We start from the raw sequence: 17,010 nt of genomic DNA, 5'->3' as shown, positions 1-17,010 counted from the left end.
ATGGCCTGTACCTAACAGAAGCAGAAGATTTTAAGAAGAGGTGGAAAGAATACACAGAAGAACCGTACAAAAAAGATCTTCATGACCTAGATAATCACAATGGTGTGACCACCCATCTAGAGCCAGACATCCCAGAATGCGAAGTCAAACCGGCTTTAGGAAGCATCACTACGAACAAAGCTAGTGGAACTGATGGAATTCCAGTTGAGCTATTTCAAATCCTGAAAGATGATGCTGTGAAAGTGCTGCACTCAATATACCAGCAAATCTGGAAAACTCAGCAGTGGCCACAGGACTGGAAAAGGTCAGTTTTCATTCCAATCCCAAAGAAGGGCAATGCCAAAGAATGTTCACACTACCACATGATTGTACTCATCTCACACGCTAGTAAGGTAGTGCTCAAAATTCTACAAGCCAGGCTTCAACACTACATGAACTGAGTAATTCCAGATGTTCAAGCTGATTTTAGAAAAGGCAGATTAACCAGAGATCCAATTGCCAGCATCCACTGGCTCATCAAAAAAGCAAAAGAGTTCCAGAAAAACATCTACTTCTGCTTTATTGATTACACAAAAGCCTTAAACTGTGTAGATCACAACAAACTGTTGAAAATTTTTAAGAGATGGGAATACTAGACCACCTTACCTGCCTCCTTCATTCTGTTGCTTCAGAAACAACAGTTAGAACCAGACGTAGAACAACAGACTGGTTCCAAATTGGGAAAGGAGTACATCAAGGCTGTGTATAGTGACCCTGTTTATTCAGCTTATATGCAGAGTACATCATGAGAAATGCTGGGCTAGATGAAACACAAGCTGGAATCAAGATTGCCGCGAGAAATATCAATAACCTCAGATATGCAGATGACATCACCCTTATGGCAGAAAGTGATGACGAGCTAAAGAGCCTCTTGATGAAAGTGACAGAGGAGAGTGAAAAATCTGGTTAAAAATCAACATTTAAAAAACTAAGATCATGGTATCTGGTCCCACAACTTCATGGAAAATAGATGGGGAAACAGTGACAGACTTTATTTTTGGGGCTCCAAAATCACTGCAGACTGTGACTACAGCCATGAAATTAAAATACACTTACTCCTTAGAAGAAAAGCTATCAACAGCATATTAAAAAGCAGAAACATTACTTTGCCGACAAAGGTCCATGTAGTCAAAGCTATGATTTTTCCAGTAGTCATGTATGGATGGGAGAGTTGGACTATAAAGAAAGCTGAGTGCCAAAGAATTGATGCTTTTGAACTGTGGTGATGGAGAAGACTCTTGAGAGTCCCTTGGAATGCAAGGAGATCAAACCAGTCTATCCTAAAAAAATCAGTCCTGAATATTCATTGTAAGGAATGATACTGAAGCGGAAGCGCCAGTATTTTGACCACCTGATGCGAAGAACTGAATCACTGGAAAACATCCTGATGCTAGGAGAGATTGAAGGCAGGAGGAGAAGGGGACGACAGAGGATGAGATGGTTGGATGGCATCACTAACTCGATGGACATGAGTTGAAGTAAGCTCTGGCATTTGGTGATGGACAGGGAAGCCTGGCATGCTGCAGTTCACAGGGTCACAAAGAGTCGGACACAACTAAAACTAAAGTGATTCATAATCTAAAACTCAGAGTCAGGAAATGAATTATACCTAAGTGGATGATTTCTCATAATGCAGTAAAAGATTACTTCACTTTATTATTTTATAATATATTAAACATTTACAAGAGATCAGTGTTACTCAGATAACAAGAACATAGGTAGCCTAAGGATGACATACTAAGGCTTCAAAATTCAAGAAAGAAAAACGAACTTAATGATATTTAGTGTCCAGCTAACTGACAGTGTGACTCAGTTGCCGAAGAATAACTAGGTCCTGAGCCAAAGATTTTTCTGCCCCCAAATGCATCACCGTTTCACTAACATCTTTCTCAAGGATGGCATCAGGAAAGGAAAACATAGGGAATTCCCTGGTGGGCTGGTGGTTAAGAGTCTGCCTTGCAATTCAGGGGATGTGGGTTCCATTCCTGGTCAGAAAACTAAGATCTCACAGGCCACTGGGCAACCAAGACCTCATGCCGCAGAGACGGAGCCCTCACACTCTCGAGCCCGAGTTTCCCAACTAGCGCGCCTGCGGGCGGCAGCTACCAAGCCAGCGCGCCACAGTTAGAGAGTCCTGGTGCCGCACATGATGCAACTGATACCTGACGCAATACATAGATTTTTTTAAAAAAGAAGAAACATGGTCTTTATAAAAAGGAAAGTAAACCATAAAATTCACATGCTTCTTCTGAACGACTGGCTAAAACAAGTTTATTTGCAACAGTAGTCTTTTTGCCTGCTTAGATAAAGGAAAAGAATTCTCCTTAGATTCAGAAAAATGAGTAGGGCTGGACTGAGGGAAAATAAAGACAAAGACAAATGTTAATAATAAATTAGAAGCAAGTAATTATGACTTTCCCAGTAGAGATAATAATATACTTCTTTTAGGAAGCTTTGAATTTCTGTGACCAGCAGCTAACATGTCTAATTAGTCCATATATTAAAGAGAATTTTCACACCCTCAATTAAAATATGCTATTAGAACCAAATAAAATATGAAAGTATATATCATGGGTATCCTATAATGTAGGGTGTGATTACTTTTTTTAATCCTGTTATTTAAAATTTATTTCTTTTAGGTAGTCAGTTAATTCATTTTTGGCTTCTCTGGTGGCTCAGTGGTATCCACCTGCAGTGCAGGAGACTTGGGTTCAATCCCTGGGTTGGGAAGATACCCTAAAGAAGGAAACAGCAACCCGTTCCAGTCTTCTTTCCTGGGAAACCCCATGGACACAGGAGCCTGAAGGGTTACAGTATATGGTGTCGCAAAAGAGTCAGACACAAATTACTGACTAAACAACAACATTTGTGGTTGTCATTACTTCTGTTAACTTATGGAACTGATTCTTTGTCTTCCTGCTTAAAGAGTGCTATCTGCCTGCATTCTCCCATTTCCTTTGCAGGGGCAGAAAGCAAACAGGACTGTACATAACTTATTAGCAAATGATTAGAAACTGGCAGGCAGAGGAGAAATACTGGAACATTAGTAAACTTTTACTTTAGTAACAATTTTTTATTTTAGAATATATTTTTAGCTGAAAGGACATCATCTTTAAATCTCTCCCTACTGAGTATCAAGAGGCACCTGTACAACATCACCAAACACTGAAAATGTTACTCCTACCTTTTATGTAATTCAGCACTGACTGCCAAGCCCATTATAATTAAAATCTAATTTATATTAAAATTTAAACAATGAAATGTTTTGAGTATTTTTATATACTTGTCCGTTTTGCAGAATTTGCTTAATTTTGATTTAACCTCAAAACTTTATCCACCCCACTCCCCAACAAAGGAGAACTTTCTCTTAGAAATGGTGCTTTCTGTCAGTAGTCCTGTATGATTTTTTTCCCTTGCCAAAGACATTTAAGGCATGGTACACATTCTTAACTTTGGGCTTCCCTGGTGGCTCAGACGGTAAAGAATCTGTCTTCTGTGCAGGAGACCCAGGTTTGATTTCTGGGTTGGGAAGATCTCCTGGAGTAGGAAATGGCAACCCAGGCCAGTATTCTGCCTTGGAGAATTCCATGGACAGAGGAGCCTGGTGGCTATAGTCCATGGGGTCACAAAGAGTTGGACATGACTGTATAACTAACACACACCACACACACAATTTCTTAACAGGTCCACTTGTTCTGTGGCATCCTCCTGGCACCAACCCTGTTGATAATCCTGATAAAAATACTTTCATGTAGTCTACTTAGACAATAAAGGTGAACTCAGACGGTAAAGTGTCTGCCTGCAATGCGGGAGACCCAGGTTCGATCCCTGGGTCGGGAAGATCCCTGGAGAAGGAAATGGCAACCCACTCCAGTATCCTTGCCTGGAGAATCCCATGGACGGAGGAGCCTGGTAGGCTACAGTCCATGGGGTCGCAAAGAGTCGGACACGACTGAGCTGTATTGGTGTGCTACAAATAGTACTGCAGTTTCCCTCCTCTCCTACTGCAAACACCCTTTGAGTACCTTTCTTCACCTCCCTCCTCAAACTGGCAGAGGAAGTTTGCTCTTCTACACACTCTTATTTGGGTAAAAATGGAATTTGCCAGGCAAGAGTACTGGAGTGGGTTGCCATTCCCTTCTCCAGGCGATCTTCCTGACTCAGGGACTGAACCCACTTCTCCTGCATTGCAGGCAGATTCTTTACCGTCTGACCCATGACAGAAGCCCACATTAGAAAGGATTGCTTGCCAACTCCCCTCCCATCATAAATCAGAAAGTAGAGACACTGGGGAACTTCTCTGTAATCATACGAGGAGGAGTGGCCAGAGGGGACACTGAGAAGCCTGAGGGTCCATTGTTCTGTAACTGGGGCTGCAGTTAGGGTGGAAAGGGTGGTTACCAGGCAGTTGCAGAGGTCGGCTCCATCCTCGGAGTGTGGAAACTGAGGACCAAGCAGTGTGGCATGTGATACGAGGACTGCGTGCCTAGGGACAAGAAAGGGTAAAGAGCAGAGGACAGGAATGCCTTCCAACACATGGAATCTGAAACAGTAATTCTTCTTGCAATGACAGCCTCCTCACCCAAGAACACGATCATTGAAAAGATGGTGTTTGGATAGATGGTGTTTGGATATGTGACATTTCTATGTCAGGTTTTTAAAATAGCAGTTTGCTAACATTTAGGTGGTGAAGAAACCCACATTCTGATAATGTAGACAAATGAAGACCCCTTAATAGCTTTCCTTTTCTGAATTACTTATGTGCAGTTATACATGTTTTGACCTGTGGCACTCATATTTATCATGTATCACCTTCATAGGAGATCTAGAAAAGGTATGCAGGTGATGGATAAAGTATATTTAACCTGTCAGTCTCAAACCCAACTCATTTAAGGAACACTTCAGAGGAACGTAACAGTTCCTGGGGTGAGTAAAGACGTTTTAACAAGTATCAATATAGTTATCAAGCAGTCAGCAGTATACCTAACATACAACAGAAATGCTTTTCTTGCTAGGAAACTAAAACTGTCTTCTAACATTGAAATTCATGCTATCCATGATGTGCTTTGTTTTTAGCTAAAGAAATCCACAATGCTCTGTAGTACTATCTGTCTGCTCCTAATGCAATGTAAGTTATAGTGAAGTTAAAAAGTTCTGTCTTATTTTTTCCATTTTATCAGTTTTGGTGGGTTTTTTAAACTATTTTGTCTACTATTGTACCTTGTAAGTCTCTAACATTAAATATAATGAACAATAAGACATTTCTAAATAAACTAATAAACAGATGTTATATCTTAAGCAATACTGCCAGGTTTTTAGGTTAAAAGTACATGTAATATTCTTAGGTAAATCAAAAGATTACCTTCTCTACAAAAACTACTTACAAAATGGGCATATATGCATTGGAATATCTCTGTAACAGACAATCCATGAGTTACAATAGCTCTACTTAATCACACCCTATGAATTTTACATCCTCTCTTATTATACAAAAACATGGCAAACAAACAAACAAACGCTGCTTTTATGTAACCTAAAAACTACAAAGATGAGCATAACAAAGTTTGATTAAATATTTATTGAATTAATAGATGAAGTTAAAGCTAGGCTGCCAATTTAACAAAGTCAACATAATAAAAAGATGTAAGAAGGTGGTAACTGAGATAAATGTTCTTTTCAATGGCAACAATACAAAAATCAGGCAAAGTGAATATATACTTCTAAAATAGCAGCAGTCTTGGCAATAGCTTAAATTCTTAGCTATAGAACCAGTGAAACACTGCAAACAAACTTTCAGTTAAAGTAAGTTATGGCTTGATAGCAACATCCTGATGTAACTCAGAAAACTGAGTTATATAATAATTCCAAATGTAGGAGAAAATGCAAGAGTCATGATTGGAAACCTTCATCTTACAGAGTAAGGGTGAGCAAATCCTTTCTGTAAAGAAGGATGTCATAAGTATTTTGTTTTATGAGCCAAATGATCTTTGTTACAACTACCAACTCTGCTCTTAACATGCGAGTTGCCATAGGAAATACAAATGAATGAACGTAACTGCATTTCAATAAAACTTTAGTTATTAAAAACAAGCACTCTTCAGATCTTGCCCATGAGCAGTGATTTACTAATCCCTATTCAAAAATTTGCTTCCAACTAAAATCAGCTATACCTCAGAAGTCACCAGTCTTTCATGCATATAATCACAAGGAAAAATTATTAAATGAAAAAGAGAAACTGAGTTTTAAAGAGTCACACAATTAGAGGAAGATAATAGTACCCAGTTCTAATTTTATTTTTTCCCATGAAGTACCCAAGCAACTACAAAGTCCTTAAATTGCATAATTTTAATTTTTAAAGTGGAAACCATGGATGTTTATATGGAATTCTTTAAAGAAAAAGATCAATGAATTTTAATTATTTAGAAGACATATCTTTCAATTAATACATTCCAAACAGGATTTCAAAGTAGCTCTTACATTATTCAGCAAAAAAATTCAGGTTAAGGACTTCCCTGGTGACCCAGTGGTTAAGAATCACCTGTCAATGCAGGGGACGTGGGTTCAATTCCTGGTCCTAGGGGTTTCCACAGCTGCGGAGCAATGGGTCTCAACTACTGAGCCTGTGTCCCAGAGCCACAACTACTGAACCCCGGGAGCTCCAGAGACCATGCTCTGCAACAGAAGTCACCACAATAAAAAGCCTGAACACCACAACTAGAGAAATCCCACGGGCAGCGATGAAGACACAGTGCAGCCAAAAAGAGAAAGTTCAAGTTAAGATCAAAATAGTCTATAACATAATATTCATTCTACTTGGTTATGGATAAAATAACTAAGTTGTAAACATTTCTATACATTTTAAAAACAATTATAAGATACACTTCAGGTCTCCAACTGAGACAACAGGAGATAATTTTTGTTGTTTTTTGAACATCTGGGAATTCTTTATAGTTATACGCTCATACGGCTTGGTGGAAATGTACTGTATTTTTAGGCAGTAAATGGAAACCAGTGGAAATGGTTTTCACAGGCACAGTTTTAACATTAGAGTGAACAAAATGGATTTGTAAACATACATAAAGGGAAACTGAAAAACTGGAAGAATTTTAAAGCCTGATGTTGAGAAATCTGAAACTGCTCAGTTTTAAATATAACAAACTCAAATCACAGTACTCTCTAAAGTATCCTAATTTCATCTCCATTTCTACTGAAACTACAAAGAATTCCATTAGGATAATAAAATATTTAAATCGAAGAAACAGAATGACAGCTTAAACAATGGGGAAAATCATTTTGCCTGTTACTATGAGTCATTCTGGACTAAAAGTTATTGAATTTTTTTCTAATCAACCCCAAAGCTTCTGAACTTTGACTTCATCCAAAACAATACTATGTCTCAAATCCAAGGTTTATACAAAACCAGACTTTGCTTTAACATAGGCAGTTGTATCATTTTCCATATTCTCATTATTGGAAAAATGAACTCACCAATTAGGTGGAAGTTGTGTTTTTTATCCTAAAAGTAAATTATCCTAAAAAATCCATATATAAGATTTACTTAACAGATATATTTAGAATTTCTACAATGTACACAAATTTCATATAAATGTTTCTTATGAATATTTTCCTTTATCCAAAACTCAGCAATAGGGCTTCCCAGATGGTGCTAGTGGTAAAGAACACGCCCACCAATACAGGAAACTTAAGAGATGCAGGTTCAATCCCTGGGTCAGGAAGATCCCCTGGAGAAGGAAAGGGCAACCCGCTCCAGTATTCTTGCCTGGGGAATTCCACGGGCAGAGGAGCTTTGCAGGCTACAGTCCATAACGTTCCAAAGAGCCGGACATGACTGAAGCGACTTAAACACCCGCATGCACACATAACAAAACTCAGCAACAGCAATCGAAGTCTTTACCCTTTGGACCTACAAATTCACAGAAGTCCCTGAGAGCCAAGAGTGCAAAGAAACCACACAGATGACAGAGGGGGAGAAAGAGAGTCCCCTCTAAACCTGTGTATAATGTCCTGGTAAACTCTGAAAATTGCACATGTATATACTGACTCTAATAAACACTGCAAAAGATTTGAAAACTGAACTTTGATGCAGAACACTGCTCAGGTCCCAGACTTTTCCCAGACTCACATGCGATGGCACACATGTGAGATGACTGGATAACACTGCAAAAGCTTCAAAAACTAAACTGACTTTGAAACCACAGCCCTCAGGAGGCAAGGTAGGATTTGCAATCTGAATACAACTAGATGGATACACTGTCAAAACAAAACAAATCAACATTTTTGGCAGCATTTCAGTGGGATACAGAATGCCACAGTATAATACTTAAAATATACTGAATGCAATAGAGAATTTCAATGGATATGAATTTGAGAAAACTCTGAGAGATAGTGAAGGAGAGAAGAACCTGGTGTGCTGCATGCGGTCCATGTGGTTGCAGAGTCTGACATGACTTAGCTACTGAACAACAACAGGAACTCAAGAACTCAGAGAGGCAGAAAAATCTCAAGAACTGTCAAGACAAAAGAAAATAAATAGACACCAACATCAAGATGACCCAGAGGGTGGAATTATCAAAAACTTTTAAGCATGTATGACAACCACATCCCATAAAGTGGGAATAAAAACTCTCAAAATGAAGTGAATGATATATATCTCATCAAAGAAACCATAAACTGCAATTCAACTAAAACACAGGCAAAGAACTTGGACATAGTTCCAAATATGTGCAGATGGCCAATAAGCACATTGAAAAGATGCTAACCATCAGAGAAATGAAAATCAAGACCAAAGTACGACACTAATTACATCCATTAGGAAATCTATTAGCAAAAGATTAATAAACATAACAAGTATAGGTAACGATATAGAGAAATTGGAATGCTTGTGCACTGTCAGTGGGAATATAAAGCAGGGCAGCTGCTAGGAAGAGTGGTGTAGCAGTTCCTTAAAAAATTAAAAATATGATCCAGCAGTTTTATAATGCTTATGGTTATAGTACACCCAAAATGACTGAAAGCATAATCTTGAAGTGAAGTGAGTGAACTGAAGTCGCTCAGTCGTGTCCAACTCTTTGCGACCCCATGGACTGTAGCCCACTAAGCTCCTCCATCCATGGGATTCTCTAGGCAAGAATACTGGAGTGGGTTGCCATTTCCTTCTCCACGGTATCTTTCCGACACAGGGATCGAACCCAGGTCTCCCGCATTGCAGGCAGACGCTTTAACCTCTGAGCCACCAGGGAAGCCCATAATCTTGAAGAGATAGTTATATAACCATGTTCATAACAGTATTACTCACAATAATAAAAGGTAGAAGCAACCATCAACAGATGAATGGATAAATAAAATGTGATATATACCTACAACGAAATATTATTCAACCTTAAAAAGAAAGGACATTCTGACACACACTACAACATGGGTGAACCTTGAGACATTATGCTTAGTGAAATAAGCCAGTCATAAAAAGAATACTACTGTATGATTCTACTCAGACAAGGTAGTTTACAATGGTCAAATTGATAGGAATAGAAAGCAGAATGGCTGTTGCCAGAGGTTCAGGGTAAGAACAATGAGAGGTTAATATTTAATGCATTAGAGAGTTTCAGTTTTCCAAGATGAAAAATGGAATGCAAGGATGGCTGTACAATAATGTGAATATACTTAATGCCACAGAGGTGCATACTTAAAAATGGTTAAATTTTGTGCTGTATATATTTACAACAAATTTAAACAATAATTAAAATAATTTTTAAAAAGGGAAATTTTGTAATTTAAAAAAACAAGAAAGGAAATTTGGTATGGATGGTGGTGGTTTAGTCGCTCAGTCATGTATGACTCTTTGCGACCCCACGGACGGTAGCCTGCCAGGCTCCTCTGTCCATGGGATTCTCCAGGCAAGAATATTGGAGCGGGTTGCCATTTCCTTCTCCAGGGGATCTTCCCAACCCAGGAATTGAACCTGGGTCTCCTGCATTGCAAGCAGAGTCTTTACCAACTGGGCTGTAAGGAAAGACCTTGGGGTGGATGAGTTCAACTTAAAAAAAAAAAAAAAAAATCAAGGTCAGTAGAGCAAAGACTTACTGTGGAGATAGATTACTGAAATGTTGAAATCTGAACAAAAGAAGGAATATGACTGAATCATGACAGTAGAGTCTCAGGAACTTGGTGGTGGTGGTTTAGTTGCTATGTTGTGTTCAACTCTTGTGACCCCATGGACTATAGCCCTCCAGGTTCCCCTGTCCATGGGATTCTCCAGAAAAGAATACTGGAGATGGTTGACATTTCCTTCTCCAGAGGATCTTCCCAACCCAGGAATCAAACCTGGGTCTCTTGCATTGCAGGCAGATTCTTTACCGACTGAGCTACAAGGGAGGCCACCCAGAAACTTGGAGGACAATATAAATATGAAATCTGACATGCGTATTCTTAGAGCTCTAAAAGAAGGAGAGAAAGAGACTGATGCAGAAAAAATATGTATATTTTAGAAAAGAATGACTCTCTAAAACACTTGAAACTAGCACAATATTGTAAATCAACTATACTTCATTAAAAATGTTTTTAATAAAATATAAATTAAATTGGAATGCTAACAAATTCTTAAACAATCCAAATTAATGTATAAAAGAGTAAAAAGAATCAAAAAATGATATTCAAACACAAAACAATTATAAGTGGTAGATGCAAGCTTGGCCATGTCAGTAATTGCATTAAATATAAATGGTCTACACAAACAAAAAAGAAAATAAAACAATTTGGATTTTAAAAAATAAGTAAATAAAATACTGCCTACAAGAAACCAATATTAAATAAAATAATATTGTTAGGGTAAAACTACAATGAAGGGCAGAAAAAAATCAACCATGAATACACCAACCAAAAGGAAGCTATAATAACAGTATTAAATCCAAATAAAGACGACCATGTTTTGTTGAGTCAATAAGTCATGTCCAATTCTTTTGTGACCCCATGGACTGTAGTATGCCAGTCTCCTCTGACCATGGGTTTTCCCAAACAAGAATACTGGGGTGGGTTGCCATTTCCTTTTCCAAGGGATCTTCCCAACTCAAGGATTGAACCTGGGTTCCTACATTGCACATGGATTCTTTACCACTGAGCCACCAGGTAGAGGAAAATTCCCATAAACAGGGCATTACATAGCGATAAGGAAGTTGATTCACCAAGAAGATATATACCACATCCCAGGTCCTCAAATAAACTTTAAATATTTTGAAAAATTGAAATCATGTAAAGTATATACTTTGCCTATAATTATACAAAAAAAAAAATCATTGGCTGACATACATCTTGAAAATCCCCAAATATTTGGATATTAAATGTGGTCCACTAGAGAAGGGACTAGCAAACCACTCCAGTATTCTTGGCTCGAGAACTCTATAAACAATATGAAAAGGTTAAAAAAAAAAAAAAAAATGACACTGGAAGATGAGTTACCCCAGGTTGATAGGTATCCAATATGCTACTGGAGAAAAGCTGAGAAATAGCTCCAGAAGGAATAAAGAGGCTGGGCCAAAGCAGAAATGACACTCAAATGTGGATGTGTCTTAAGACTGATGCTGTAAAGAACAATTTTGCATAGGAACGTGGAATGTTAAGTCGTGAATCAGAAAACTGGACATGGTCAAGTGGGAGATGGCAAAAGGAGATATCGTCACTTTAGGAAAGAGTGAACTGAAATGAACAGGAATAGGTGAATTTAATTCAGATGACCATTATATTTACTACTGTTGCCAACAATCCCTTAGAAGAAATGGAGCGGTCCTCACAGTCAACAAAGGGTCAGAAATGCAATACTTAGGTACAATCTCAAAACCGACAGAATGCTGTTTCCAAGGCAAACCACTCAACATCACAGTAATCCAAGTCTTTTCCCCAACCAGTAATGCAGAAGAAGCTGAAGTTGAATGGTTCTATGAAGACCTACAAGACCTTCTAAAACTAATACCAGAAAAAGATGTCCTTTTCATCATAGGGGACAGGAATACAAAGGGAGGAGGAAATCAAGAGATAACCTGGAATAATAGGCAAGTTTGGCCTTGGAGTACAACATGAAGAGAAGGGCAAAGGCTAACAGAGTTTTGCCAAGAGAACACACTAGTCATAGCAAACACCCTCTTCCAACAACACAAGAGAAGACTCTACACGTGGACATCACCAGATGGTCAATACTGAAATCAGACTGATTATATTTTTTGAAGCCAAATATGGAGAAACTCTATACAGTCAGCAAAAGCAAAACCTGGAGCTGACTGTGGTTCAGATCATCAGCTCCTTCCTGTAAAATTCAGGCTTAAATTTAAGAAAGTAGGGGAAGGCACCAGGCCATTCAGGTATGACCTAAATCAAATCCCTTATGATTATACAGTGAAGGTGACAAATAGACCCAAGGGATTAGATCCCATAGACAGAGTGCCTGAAGAACTACGCACAGAGGTTTGTTACACTGTGCAGGCGACTCAAACAATCACCAAGAAAAACAAATGCAAGAAGGCAAAGGGGTTGTCTGAGGATGCTTACAAATAGCTGAGAAGAGAAGCAAAAAGCAAAGGAGAAAGGGGAAGATATATCCAACTGAATGCAGAGTTCCAGAGAAGAGCAGGGAGATAAAAGAAAGCCTTTTAAGGTAAACAATGCAAAGAAATAAAGGACAATAATAGAATGGGAAAGACTAGAGATCACTTCAAGAAAACTGGATATACCAAGGGGACATTTCATACAAGGATGGGCACAATAAAGGACAGAAATGGCATGGACCTAATAGAAGCAGAAGAAATTAAGAACAGATGGCAAGAATACACTGAAGTCTATACCAAAAAAATAAAAAGTCTTAATAACCCAGATAACCACAATGGTGTGGCCACTCACCTACAGCCAGACGTCATGAAGTGTCAGGTCAAGTGGGCCTTAGGAAGTATGACTAAGAACAAAGCTAGTGGAGGTGATGGAATTCCAGTTGAGCTATTTCAAATCCTGAAAGATGATGCTGGTTAAGTGCTGCACTCAGTATGCCAACAAATTTGGAAAACTCAGCAGTGGCTACACAGGACTGAAAAAGGTCAGTTTTCGGCCACTCCCCCAAAAGAGCAATGCCAAAGATTGTTCAAACTACCATACAATTGCACTCATTTCACATGCTAGCAAGGTAATGCTCAAAATCCTTCAAGCTAGGTTTCAACATTACATTAACTGAGAACTTCCAGATGTTTAAGCTGGATTCAGCAAAGGCAGAGGAACCAGAGATCAAATTGCCAACATCCACTGAAACAGAAAAAGCAAGAGAGTTCCAGAAAAACATCTACTTCTGCTTCATTGACTATGCCAAAGCCTTTGACTGAGTGGATCACAACAAACTGTAGAACATTCTTAAAGAGATGGGAATACCAGACCACATTACCTGACTCCTGAGAAACCTGTATGCAGGTCAAGAAGCAAAAGTTAGAACTGTGACATGGAACAATGAATCAGTTCAAAAATGGGAAAGGAGTACATCAAGGCTGTATATTGTCACCCTGCTTATTTAACTTTTATGTAGAGGACATCATGTGAAATGCTGGGCTGGATGAATCAGAAGCTGGAATCAAGACTGCCAGGAGAAATATCAATAACTTCATATATGTAGATGATACAACTCTAACAGCAGAAAGAAAAGAGGAACTAAAGAGCCTCTAGATGAAAGTGAAAGAGGAGAGTGAACAAGCTGGCTTAAAACTCAACATTCAAAAAAACAAAGATCATGGCATCTAGTCCCATCACTTCATGGTAAACAGATGGAGAAAAGTGGAAACAGTGACAGATTTTATTTTCTTCAGCTCAAAAATCACTGCAGATAGTGACTGCAGCCATGAATTTAAAAGACACTGGATCCTTTTCCTTGGAAGAAAAGGTACGATAAACCTGGACAGTGTATTAAAAAGCAGAGACATCACTTTGGCAACGAAGTCTGTATAGTTAAATCTATGGTTTTTCCAATAGTCATGTAAGAGTTGAACCATAAAGAAGGCTGAGTGCAAAGAATTGATGCTTGAAACGGTGGTGCTGGTGAAGACTCTGGAGAGTCCCTTGGACAGCAAGGAAGGAGATCAAACCAGTCAATCCTAAAGGAAATCAACCCTGAATATTCATTGGAAGGACTGATGCTGAAGCTCCGATAATTTGGTTACCTGATGTGAAGAACTGACTCATTGGAAAAGAACCCGAAGCTGTGAAAGATTGAGGGAAGGAGACAAAGAGAGTGACAGAGGATGAAATGGTTGAATGGCATCATCAACTCAATGGACATGAGTTTGAGCAAACTCCAGGAGATAGTGAAGGACAGGAAAGTCTGGCATGCTGCCCTTCATGGAGATACAAAGAGTTGGACACAACTTAGCAACTGAACAAAAACAACAAAAAAGTTCAAAGGCAAATGATTTAAAAACCCAGAACACTTAATTTTGAAAACACTCCCTAAAGACAAAAGATGCTAATTAAGTTTCTTCTTCACATAATCTCTTTCCTTTTAAATAAAACTATAGTAGGAGATGGGCTTCCCTGGAAGCTCAGCTGTTAGAGACTCCACCTGCAATGCAGGAGACTCCAGTTTGATTCATAGCTCAAGAAGATCTTCTGGAGAAGGGACAGGCTACTCACTCTAGTATTCTCAGGATTCCCTGATGGCTCAGATGGTAAAGTATCTGCCTTGCAATGAGGGAGACCTGGGTTCAATCCCTGGGTTGGAAAGATCCCTTGGAGGAGTGCCTGGCGACCCACTCCACTCTTCTTGCCTGGATAATCCCCATGGACAAAGGAGCCTGGTGGGCTACATACATACAGTCCATGAGGTCCAAAAGAGGTGGACAGGACTGAGTGATTAAGCACAGCACAGTAAGAGCTAAATAGCAACAGTAAATACATGATAATTTTATGAAAGCTGGGAATCTTTTTACATGGGTCATCAAATGAAGAGTTATTTTGTTCGGAATTTTTGTGGACGTGTTAAACAATTGTGGTTTTCCAAGCACTGCAACTACCAAGTAAATTTTGTTGTATCTTTCTATACACCGACTATACTAACTTCTTCCATCAACTCATAAGAGAGAAGATATGTTCAAGAAAATATAAACAGTACAGAGAGGAGATTAACAAAGGTTTCTTGGCTGTTGTCCAGTAGAGAGGGGGAAGAAAAAGACCAACTTCCAATTTGACTCGAACTTGTTTAAAACATCTGAATGCTTTTAAAGGCAGCTTTGAGATCCTCTCTTTGGCTGCTGATGAAGCAGTGTGGCTGCTGAATTTAGGAATGGAGTAGTTACTTGGAAGACTCTGGCACCTAAGAAACAACGCAGAATGTACCACAGGACAGTGACAGATGAAACTGACATACACGAAGAATAGTATGGCACTTGCAATGATTGTTTTTTTCCCTGCTGGCACCTGGGGATGTTTAGGGAGGAGCCCAAAATGGGATATTAGTTATTCCAAAACCATATGAAGTACAGTTGTGAGCAGAATATCTGAAGATTCATACTTATGCCTATAATGCTTTAGAATTTAAAGAACTGGTGGAATATGAAGACTAATGAAAACATCCATGCAAACACACACGATCTTACATGAATTACTGGGAAAATAGTGGGATAAACCATTTTCCTTTGGTTTTAAGGGAAAAAAATGTAGTATATATACAGTATTATCAAAAACTTTTTATTCTCTGAACCAGAATCATCTTTGGGATCTCTCAGAGCACTTTTAAATTTCCTTCCTAAATAGGATCTTATATACCAGTTGAAGGCAGAATATCAATGACTTGTTTTACATAATTATATCTCCCTCAGGATATTACTAAGAGTATGTGACACATAAAAGTATTCAGTGAGCGTATGTATATTAGAAGATACATCTATCTACCAAGAGACAGTAATTTGCTATTACTAAAATGTCTATGTAAGCATTTTTAAAGATAAAGCTGCTAAACTACTGCCAATGATAACTAATATTTATTGTGCATTTGGTACAGTGGTAAAGAATCCACCTGCCAATGCATGAGACCTGGGCTTGATCCCAGAGTTGAGAAGATCCCCTGGAGAAGGAAATGGCTATACCCTCCATTATTCTTGCCTGAGAAATTACATGGACAGAGGAGCCTGGCAGGCTATAGTTCATGCAGTCACAAGAGTTGGACATGACTTAGCCACTAATAACAACAACAACATCATGCACTCATTATACTGTTATAGCAACATGAAGAGCATTAATTTCATTGCATGACCTAGGCATCAAACCCTACATAAATCTGGTTCAGTCTCCATTTATGACAAAGGATATAAAGACATGGATAAGGAATTATAATCATTGTGTGTATCTTGGAGTGTCTCAAGTCTTACATCAATTTTGACACCATGTTGGAAAATCAAACTGTAATTGCATAGTGAAACAGTAAAAGAAGTAATACAAAATAATGAATTAAAATATTTCTATTTGATTCAAAGTTTTCAGATCACATTATACAGTTCCCTGAATAATTTTTCATTTTGTTAAAGCATTTTTTTTTTCCTGTCATGCTCTCCGTTAAAACTCTGTGCTGTGCTTAGTCACTCAGGCATGTCCAACTCTTTGAGATTCCATGGACCGCAGCCCACCAGGCTCCTCTGTCCATGGGGATTTTTGAGGCAAGAAGAATGGAGTGGGTTGCCATGCCCTCCTCCAAGGGATCTTCCCAACCTAGGAATCGAACCAAGTCTCCTGCACTGCAGGCAAATTCTTCACCGTGTGAGCCACCAGGAAAGCCCAAGACTACTGGAGTGGGTAGCATATCCCTTTCTCCAGGGGAACTTCCTGACCCAGGAATCGAACTGTCTCCCCAGAATTGCAGGCAGATTCTTTACCAGCTGAGCTTCCATTTCTCTTTGTTTGTTTCTTAGCATTGTATTCTTTGATAAACCAAAAAAAAAAAAA

At 38.8% G+C, this 17,010-nt stretch overlaps 1 protein-coding gene across 17 annotated transcripts in view; it reads right to left on the bottom strand.

Annotated features, from left to right (window-relative positions):
• The window catches only part of CRPPA (CDP-L-ribitol pyrophosphorylase A), a 388,463-nt gene that overhangs the window by 84,547 nt on the left and 286,906 nt on the right, over positions 1–17,010 (bottom strand). For 7 of the 17 annotated variants that reach the window (XM_086397547.1, XM_086397575.1, XM_086397548.1 and 4 more), the window contains one exon: positions 4,441–4,525. The exons of the other annotated variants lie outside the window; for them this stretch is intronic. In XM_086397547.1, the coding sequence (XP_086253673.1) occupies positions 4,441–4,525 (85 nt within the window). The remainder of the gene's footprint in view (positions 1–4,440; positions 4,526–17,010) is intronic. 17 annotated transcript variants of the gene reach the window in all.

This window comes from Bos grunniens, chromosome 4 (genome assembly GCF_055505025.1).
Source record: "Bos grunniens cultivar Pamir isolate PY7600 chromosome 4, Bosgru_T2T1.0, whole genome shotgun sequence".
Taxonomy (NCBI): Eukaryota; Metazoa; Chordata; class Mammalia; order Artiodactyla; family Bovidae; genus Bos; species Bos grunniens.
This window is presented reverse-complemented; position numbering and strand designations above follow the sequence as displayed.